The sequence below is a fragment of the Ictalurus furcatus genome, chromosome 19 (genome assembly GCF_023375685.1).
Source record: "Ictalurus furcatus strain D&B chromosome 19, Billie_1.0, whole genome shotgun sequence".
NCBI lineage: Eukaryota > Metazoa > Chordata > Actinopteri > Siluriformes > Ictaluridae > Ictalurus > Ictalurus furcatus.
This window is the reverse complement of record NC_071273.1, coordinates 9,412,643-9,423,182: the sequence shown is the minus strand read 5'-3', so window position 1 is coordinate 9,423,182 and position 10,540 is coordinate 9,412,643. Positions and strand designations below refer to the sequence as shown.

The 10,540-nt window shown below is 38.4% G+C and overlaps 1 protein-coding gene across 1 annotated transcript; it reads right to left on the bottom strand.

Moving 5' to 3' along the window:
* Positions 1–511: 511 nt before the first annotated feature.
* On the bottom strand, positions 512–2,794 carry LOC128623616 (C-type mannose receptor 2-like). Its single transcript, XM_053650746.1, has 2 exons — positions 2,039–2,794; positions 512–1,920 (listed from the first exon to the last, which is right to left on the bottom strand). Coding segments are annotated over exons 1-2 (747 nt in total). The 5' UTR covers positions 2,785–2,794; the 3' UTR covers positions 512–1,919.
* Between the last annotated feature and the right edge of the window lie 7,746 nt (positions 2,795–10,540).

The following is a 10,540-nucleotide window of genomic DNA, read 5'->3' as shown; positions in this document are numbered from 1 at the left end:
TAATGCAGCAAATGTGGCCCAGTATCTTAAAATATATCTGGGCCAGTTTTGGCAAATATACTGCACAGTAAGCACTGGCCAGTGTGGGTGTGAGCCTAAAGTGGCACACATATGATATGGCAAATATGGCCCAAATAATTAATAACAATTTAGGCGTTCTTCTTGCTGATGTTGGCATATAATTGTTCAACTGAGGGCAGAAAACAAGAATTTCTGCATCTTCAAAAGCTTTCTTGTGTTTAACTAAAATTCATTCAGTTTCACAGGAGGCCTAGGTCAAACAGTTTAACACATTGGCAGATCTAAGAAGTAACTTTTATTGGGTTTTAATCAAAGATGAGAGGTTCCCCTTTTTCCCCCCACACATGGCAGATACAGGGAGAATTTGTAGCTTGACCATAAAATCAGTACTGCGCATGTTGACAGGCCTGGGTGGCATCAGCAAGGGCAGCTGCAGTCCGATCTTCCTAGCAGTTGTCAAACTTGTATCTTTTGGGCATCTTGACGCAAAGGGCATCCTTGGCCATGGCAGAATGGTGCCAGCAAACCATGTGCAGGGCACAGCACGCCATGCATTTGGCTGATGCTTGGGTGCCCAGATTGGGTCCTACGATTTTAAAAGTTGTGTAATCCATCCATGGCTTTACAATGTTCTCTATTTTTAGGGACTGTCAGAAACAACAGGCTCACAGCAACAGATCAAGAGGTAGAATCCTACATCAAAAGATTGCTTCACCTTGCGAGTGACTGAGATGGAGGGAGAAGAGAAAGAGAGGAATGAAGATGGACTATGTATATAAAATAGATGTCTATTTTACTATATGTGTGTAATAATTTGTAATATATAATACATTATACTGGGATACATAAGTCAAAAGGAAACTGTCTGTTAATTAGGGGCAAATTTATTTGTTTAGACATTTTGGATGAACTTATTCTTCCTTACAATGCTGGTGAATTGCACAACAAACAAAACAATTTGGTAACCAAATTAACAAAACCAAAATACATTGGCAACATTTTGAGAGAAAAAAAAAAAATTAAAAAACCTGAAACAACATACATTTTAAGGAAACATATGCACAAGTTCAGAAACAAAGCAACATTTCTGGAAGCAAATGCATAAAACCCTAAACAGAAAAGGTAGGACAATAATTGTTATTAGTCAGCAATTATTTCTTTTATTTAACAGATAACATCACTTCTCAAAAATCTAACATGTTTTTGTACTGACTCAATAATGTAGAAGTCATAAAATAAATATCTATAGCAAAGTTTGTAATAAAAAATAGGGTACCTAACATAGATAGATAGATAGATAGATAGATAGATAGACCTTTTAACAATGCAGGTAAAATGAGGTTTCTTAAATGGCTCTCTTACCAAGGATCTTGTTTTCATATTAAGATGGCACTTCCTAAGTGTACAAATTTGAATGTTTTCTAAATCTACCATGCTGAATCAAACTGAGAAAGAATGATCTGTTTTTAAAAATAAAAATAAACTATTTTGTGTTGTTTTTAGACAGATTTGATAAAATGATTAAAAATATTTTGTGCATTGTTCAGGCAGGTTGTAGTATATTGCTGTAAACATTAATGGTTCATAATCAAATGTATTCAACATGTATAACATTTGTGTGTCTTATCCTTCTTACTTTTACAGACTTACAGTGTTTTATCATATACAGTACATTGGATCTAATAACCAACCAGCATTTACAACATATTAATATGATTTACAATAATTAGGGAAATATCTATTGAGGAGTAAATATCACAAGAAATATCAAGGAAACTTAATTTCAGTAAAATTATAATTGTTTTAAACACAAACACACACACACACACACACACATACACACACACTTCTTCTTCTTCATCTTGTTGTCCTTTTGATTGATGTCAACCAATTCGCCTTCTGAGAGATGAATTGCAAAGGCATATTATTTTTGTTGCATTTGATTATATATAGTTAGACAGTTACTCAAAGAAAACTCTATCATGTTTGAATGATAAATGACAAATAACAAACATACCATTGCCTGTGGTAGCAAATGAAGTTCATTTTTATCCTGCAGTCTCTGTTCTCCAAGATATTGACACCAACTTTGGCTCCACAAAGGAGAGGTTGGATGGGACATGAAGGCAGTGCGACTGGGTTCCTCAGAGGCTCCTTGTTCACCCAAAACCAAGAGCCGTCCATAAAGTACAGACCTGTCCATACACTAGTATTTTGAACATTCTCGATTAGTTTGTTGACTTCTAAAAAATCAATTTCTGTGCTCAGACTTATCAGATCAGTGTATTGTGTTCTGCAGTGAACCAGTGCCTCATGCCAGGTCTTCATCTCTTGTACCATGATCAGTGTAGGTTCCCATGTGTAGCAGATGAATGTTAGAAGGTTCATACAAGTATAATCGGAAAACTCAGCATTGGATATAGAAGCACAGTGTTCAGTCAATGGGCTGTCTGGTGATCCACTTTTCCATGCAGTGAATCCAAATGCACTTCCATCAGACCACTGACCGAACTTCATCACATCTGGTTTCTTGTTAAGTCCAATCCAGCTTCGAACAGAAAGATGATCTGCAACATCATTTTTGAATCTGTCTAGTTCCTCTTGTGAGTCAATGGTCGAAAGATCTACATAGTTTTGTCTGCAGAATGTCTGAGCGTTGGTCCAAGGCAACTGTGTGCTCACAAAAATATGTTTTCTGTATAACAGACACGTTGTTGCTCCTGTGAGAGCTGCCAAGATAACAACAACGTGAGCGGCCTTCATCTCTTGCTGTGGTGTGTTTGAGCTCTGATATGAAGGGTGTTAAATGGGGTTGCAGAAAGGTGTCTGGCATTAAAAGACTTGCGAAAGCAACCAGATGCAAAAACAACCTACGTAGAGCTTCACAATAAAGGAGAAATGTAAACTATGCAAAATGCAGGTCATTGTGATTTGTTTGTCACACTCACACTCACATTTCCATGTTCCAGCCTAATTCAAGTTCAAGTTCAAGTTCAATTGGTTTTATTGTCATTTCAACCATATACAGTTGGTACAGTACACAGTGAAACGAAACAACGTTCCTTTAGGACCATGGTGCTACATGAAACAACACACTAACCACATGAGACGACACAGAACTAAATAAGATCTACAAATATTCTACATAAAGTGCACGTGCAGACGTGTGCTAACAACGCAGCTTTCTAGCAGTAATTCGTACTGATGTTCCTCTTCCATATTTCTCATGAATGGGAATATACTGCACATAGACATATAGCAGTCTGTATCTGCCTAATGCACATCATAAAATTAGTTATTAAATGTATTAAATAAAGTCTTTGTGTCATGTGTTGAAAGGTTTTGGTTGATACTGCTCTGGCATTGTCATGGCCATAATTGTCATATACCAAGGAGAACAGAGGGGAGCACTTGGGTATGTCAGGACGTGGAGCAACGTCTTCAGCCTCCCTGCTCGTCTGAGCACGCCGCTCAGCTTTTCGGGTCAGCTGAGGATGTCGCTCAGTCGCCCGGGTTGGCTGAAGACGTTGCTCCATGTCCTGACATACCCAAGTGCTCCCCTCTGTTCGCAAAGCCTGTACACAGCACCGCTGTGCTTGCTGGTTCAGCTGAGGACGTCGTTCTGCCTTCCTGCTTGGCTGAGGTCGTCACTCTGCCTTCCTGCTCGGCTGAGGTCGTCTCTCTGCCACCCTGCTTCGCTGAGGACGTCGCTCTGCCTCCATGTTCCACTGAAAATGTCATTCCTCTTCTTTGCTGCACGCCGTATGTCACTCCCCATTTCCTGCTCCATGGAGGACATCGTTCCCCCCTCATGCTCCGCGGAGAGCATCGTTCCTCCCTTTGGCCTTGCGGAGAACCTCGCTCCCCTCTATGGCCTCATGGAAATCTTGGAGCTTCCCTCGGGCCTCGCGGAGAACATCGCTCCCCTCACCTGTCCTGCAGAGGAAGTTGTCCTGCTGTCCTGCCACGCAGATGTCGCTCTGAGCTCCAGCCCCGCTGAGGACATCACTCTGCTTTCGTGTTCCGATGAGGACGTCACTCTGCCTTCCTGTTCTGATGAGGACGTCGCTCTGGCTTCCTGTTCCGATGAGGATGTCGCTCTGCTTTCCTGTTCCGATGAGGATGTCGCTCTGCTTTCCTGTTCCGATGAGGATGTCGCTCTGCTTTCCTGTTCCACTGAGGACGTTGCTCTGCTTTCCTGCTCCGCTGAGGACGGCGCTCTGCTTTTCAGTTCTGCTGGGGACATTTTGGCAAAGGGGCCAGGACCACCAGATGGAGGGAGTGCATTTTTGGGCGCTCTGGGAGAAGCGCCTTCGGGGGGGTTCTGTCATATATCAAGGAGGTAACTCTGGACTTCAGTTCCCATCAGCCACTGCACTGTACTACATGTCACATGACCACCTGCACCTGAATCACGTTTCTGTTAACGAGCACAATTATATATAGCCATTGTTTGCACTGCTTCCCTGTCTTACGTTTGTCTTAGACCACCATGTTCCATGTTACCGTGTTTATTGATCTTGTTAGTTTATGTTTAGTTTTTGCCACAGTATTATGCCAAGTTGTCTTAGTGTTTTTGTTTTGTTGTTTGTTTGTTTAATAAACGGTTTTGAAAATCTGCGAGAGCTTCCGCATCAACCTTAAGACGTGACAATAATAAACGCATTCTGCATTTGGACAGGGCTTAGGGAACTTGCTTCCAAATATTCTGGACACCAAAACAAAGACAATGTTTACTTTTATTTCAGTGAAATTTGAGCATAGTAACTGCCCTGCATATATGATTTTGCCTTCCAGTAGCTTACCCTTTGGTAATCTGAGTACATTATTTTCCAGACTTTAGATAATCTGTTCTAACACCAGTTTAATAGAGCACGCTGCCTTCATTGAAAACAGATTAATAAAAACTGCGACAGAATATAATTTTTTTAAAACGACTCATAAAGCATTATATATGAAAGAATGAAAACAAACTGAATCCTGAAACTAAACAATGTACAGTATTTATAGTTTTTCTTAATCACCAAGTCATATTTTCTGAAACACTGTACCATGTTCTTAAAGATGTAAACACTCACTGTCACTCATTTACAGTTTCTGCTTTTTCCTGATCAGTGTCATCTTTTATTTATTCTCTAAGTCATCTTCATCAGTCAAAATGCACTCATGTGGTGTATCTCTGCCATCTTCCTCAGAAATTGTCTACCAAAAAATATACATGAATACATGTGCAGTATGACAGTGCTGTTGGATTGCAGTTAATACCGGTATCATTAAAATTCTGTGGCTCTGACCAATGTGGTATTGCTATTGTATTACTCAGAAGTCTATTCATTATATTACTACATATAATTAACTGTACTTAGTAATGATTTTAAATTATTTCATTTAAAAAAGTACACACTGTAACAGCTTTGTGTTAACAATATAATGCGATAAATAAGAGTTGCGCTGACAGAATATAAATGTAAATGTTCATAAAGTGCCTGCTGAAATCGACATGGGTGTTTTAGAGCTTTTATATGAATCTCTTGGATTTGTGGACCGAAATATATATATTTTTGTAGATATTATGTTACAGGGGTTTTTTTCCCTGTATCAAATATGGGTCAAGTTTCTAGTTGTTGTCAAATACATATTTTGTTGATTTTTGAAGTCAGTGTTTAGTAACACCTGCTCGGTAAGATATCACAGCTTGCAGGCACTTTCTGTAGCCATTTTATGCCCTAAGAAGCCTTTATGTTTTGTATAGGAAGGACTTTTCTTGTACTGCTGTGGTGTTGGTATGAGCATAAAAAACTAATTCTTTGTTTGCAGAGAACATGAGGAATTTGCTGGACACCAGCACAAAGGCAGTGTGTTGTTGTGATGAAGGTCAAATTTAAGCCATAAATTTGGCTCTTTGGCTCCACAAAGGAGAGGTCGGATGGGACATGAAGTCAGTGCGACTGGGTTCCTCAGAGGCTCCTTGTTCACCCAAAACCAAGAGCCTTCCATAAAGTACAGACCTGTCCATACACTAGTATTTTGAACATTCTCGATTAGTTTGTTGACTTCTAAAAAATCAATTTCTGTGCTCAGACTTATCAGATCAGTGTATTGTGTTCTGCAGTGAACCAGTGCCTCATGCCAGGTCTTCATCTCTTGTACCATGATCAGTGTAGGTTCCCATGTGTAGCAGATGAATGTTAGAGGGTTCATACAAGTATAATCGGAAAACTCAGCATTGGATATAGAAGCACAGTGTTCAGTCAATGGGCTGTCTGGTGATCCACTTTTCCATGGAGTGAATCCAAATGCACTTCCATCAGACCACTGACCGAACTTCATCACATCTGGTTTCTTGTTAAGTCCAATCCAGCTTCGAACAGAAAGATGATCTGCGACATCATTTTTGAATCTGTCTAGTTCCTCTTGTGAGTCAATGGTCGAAAGATCTACATAGTTTTGTCTGCAGAATGTCTGAGCGTTGGTCCAAGGCAACCGTGTGCTCACAAAAATATGTTTTCTGTATAACAGACACGTTGTTGCTCCTGTGAGAGCTGCCAAGATAACAACAACGTGAGCAGCCTTCATCTCTTGCTGTGGTGTGTTTGAGCTCTGATATGAAGGGTGTTAAATGGGGTTGCAGAAAGGTGTCTGGCATTAAAAGACTTGCGGAAGCAACCATATGCAAAAACAACCTACGTAGATCTTCACAATAAAGGAGAAATGTAAACTATGCAAAATGCAGGTCATTGTGATTTGTTTGTCACACTCACATTTCCATGTTCCAGCCTAATTCAAGTTCAAGTGGTTTTATTGTCATTTCAACCATATACAGTTGGTACAGTACACAGTGAAACGAAACAACGTTCCTTTAGGACCATGGTGCTACATGAAACAACACACTAACCACATGAGACGACACAGAACTAAATAAGATCTACAAATATTCTACATAAAGTGCTGTGCTAACAACGTAGCTTTCTATCAGTAATTCGTACTGATGTTCCTCTTCCATATTTCTCATGAATGGGAATATACTGCACATAGACATATAGCAGTCTGTATCTGCCTAATGCACATCATAAAATGAGTTATTAAATGTATTAAATAAAGTCTTTGTGTCATGTATTGAAAGGTTTTGGTTGATACTGCTCTGGCATTGTCATGGCCATAATAAATGCATTCTGCATTTGGACAGGGCTTAGGGCATTTGCTTCCAAATATACTGAACACTAAAACAAAGACAATGTTTACATTTATTTCGGTGATATTTGAGCATAATAATTGCCTTGCGTATATGCTTTCGTCTTCCGGTAGCTTACCCTTTGGCAATCTGAGTACATTATTTTCCAGACTTTAGATAATCTGTTCTAACACCAGCTTAATAGAGCACACTGCCTTCATTGAAAACAGATTAATAAAAACTGTGACAGAATATTCATTTTTTAAAACGACTCATAAAGCATTAAATATGAAAACGAATGAAAACAAACTGAATCCTGAAACTAAACAATGTACAGTATTTATAGTTTTTCTTAATCACCAAGTCATATTTTCTGAAACACTGCACCATGTTCTTAAAGATATAAACACTCACTGTCACTCATTTACAGTTTCTGCTTTTTCCTGATCAGTGTCATCTTTTATTTCTTGATTTCAATCGATCCAAAATAACCAACACTTTGAAAAATACTATTTATCTAAAAATGTTGTGTGCTCTTTCTTCCCTCAGAGATTTATGATCAGTCACAGGCTCAATTCCAACCACCTTCCCTACTTCTGCTATGCCCTTGGTTTTTCCAAATGCTGTCTGACTAGTATTCATATCACTCTTGAGTTCTAACACTAACACACATGCTTATGCTTAGTTGTGGCTCTCACTGCTACTCTGTGTGGAAAAACTGTGTTTGTGTTGTTAAAGCTACCTCACGTTGTTGTGTTGGACAGGTAATATTTTCACTATTACATTTCCATAGCAATAATAAACAAATTGCCCAGAACCTGAGCCATATACTGTATTGATCAATTTATTTATTTACTTATTCAATAAAAATAATATTTTATATGTATAGGTTTATTATATATGCTATTGTGAAATGCCTAGTCTATGCAGGCTGTCTCACCAGGACCCTAACTTTTTTTAATATTGCAAAAACATAACGTTAAAATTGCATGTTTACATAATGATGCTAAGCTTTATTTTTCTCAACATAAAATATAAGCATAAACTGTTCTTATTCATAAATTGCTTTTCTATAGGGAAGAATGCCTTTCTAAAAAACACAGCATGGGAAGGAGTAAGAACCTACTAATTCCTGGAATTGAAGTGTCTTGAATTTGAGTAACAAATCAATCCTCTTGAGGTTCTCTTTCGCTAATACCTGTGTTGCAAATTGGTCTGTTTCTCAAAGCTTCAAGTGGCCACTTGAGGCCTCTAGAAAATATAGGCCAGTGTACTAAGAAAAAGTGTTTTAGATCACAGCACTGCTTGTGCAGACAAATAAAGCTCAGAAATAAATAAAATGCTGATGTAAGACATACGAGTTTAACCTCAGATTTATTTATTTTTTTGCTCTTTATTCCTCCTCACCGCCCAGTATCATCTAGTGCTGACCACTACCAAAATGTTGACTGTATTAGACATTAAATAAACAAATACACTCATCATCATCTAACCATTTTTGCTAACTCAGCTGTCAATGAACTAGAAATACACCTAGCTAGCATTAAGGATGCTATCAGTGATAAAAGTGTTCTTAACTCACCTATACACAATTTTACCATTTTGTAACGCGATTAATGTAAATGAACTGAAATGTGGTAAATGTACATTACACCAGTCAACAACATATTAATGCAAACACCAGTTCATCTTAACTTACCAAGCCAGTTGTGAATGAACTCTTCCAAAAAGAATGTATACACTGCATTCAGCTTGGACTCAATAACTTAACTTTTCACAGGTTTAGTTTATACAAGGTTAGTCTCGGCAGTGTTGACAAAGACGAGGAGAAAAATCTTTCCATTCTGAACAAAGGTGATAATAATGCCATTGTTTCTGTGATAAACATTCTGGAAGACTTACTGGAAATCATTTTAACCTGCATCTTTTTTTGTGAAAAGGGCCTATTTGGGGGAAATTTGTATGCACACTGTATGTCATACCCCAGCTCAGATACATGAGCGTTAGGCACAAAAGGAGTCAGAATCCAAGGTGACTGGCAAGAGCTGCTGCCAATCAGAAGAGAGACAGAATGAGAGCAAGTGAGAGTGTAAACAAACATGAGTGAAGTTTAGCATTTTTCTTGCTGAAAGAGGTCATTATTTGTTCTCTAATTTACTGGGAAGATAGTGAATGATAGATGATAGTCCACTGGTTCACTGCGGAGATTGTATCATAACCTAGTTGAGAAGTTAGCTAGAGAACTCAAGAATGTCCAGGAGTGACTAATAGGAGGTGTTGGTGAAGTTCTCTGTGTTTTTATACATCGACCTCATTTACATCAGATGAAAGGGCATTCAAATTCATTCTGCTTCTTTTTATCCTCTAACGTCTGTTTTATCTATTTAGCTCTAGCGTGCTTGACAGCCCGGAGAACAAAATTCACAGAATAAACAACAAAATACATGAAGGAGAAAAAAAGATAAATAAACACAAATGACCAGATATTGTGATTTTGTTATCTACACTATATAGTATGTTAGCTAGTTAGCAAGAATGAATGAGCTAGCTGTGTCTACCAGTGCATTTATCAGTGATGCACGGGTACTGCTGCTCAGTAACTGTAACAGACACGTTTATGTGCATAATAAATTTATTTTATTCACATAAAATTTTTGTAATACTGAGTAATCGTGACACACAAATTGTTGGACCATTTCCTAAACTGAAAGCTACTGTAGTACATAGTATATCGTATGCAGTTTGGGATACAGACTTGAATTCTGTCAGAAGATACAATATGTAGCTGTGAGACTAATGTGAGACTAAGGACGCAGAACCACCCATGTTACAAAATGTTCCTCCTCAAGCAGCGAGTGTGCTAAATTCAAAAGTTTTACATTGTGTTTTTTTTTTTTAATGAAAGAACATCATGTTTTTCCCTAAAATTGCATTATCCTCACACAAATCATTGGGACACTTTCTAGCCTTTACATTACAAATGAACCATCATCTCAGGGTACTGTCAGGGTTCAAATTAAAGGTTAAGGACAATGAAAGACAGTCTCAGGGGTACCAAAATCTCAAAACTCCAGCCAGAGTCTCCAAAAAATAGATTGAGTAGGTCCCCACTGTTCACTGTATTATGAGATATATAATGTATTCCAATAGATATGTCTTTTTGGAAAGGCATACCTTGTTGTTTTACACTAGAAGTCCAAAAGTATGTGGACACCCGACCATCACACGCATACAGAATGTGTTTTGTGAATTTCCCTTTCCAGATTTAGTCCCCTTTGCACTTAATAAAACAACTCCACTCTTCTGGGAAGGCTTTCCACTAGATTTTGGAGCGTGGCTGTGGGGATT

Bases quoted from the DNA above. Each gene is read 5' to 3' on its own strand.
- LOC128623616 (XM_053650746.1), bottom strand. From the start codon at position 2,784: ATGAAGGCCGCTCACGTTGTTGTTATCTTGGCAGCTCTCACAGGAGCA.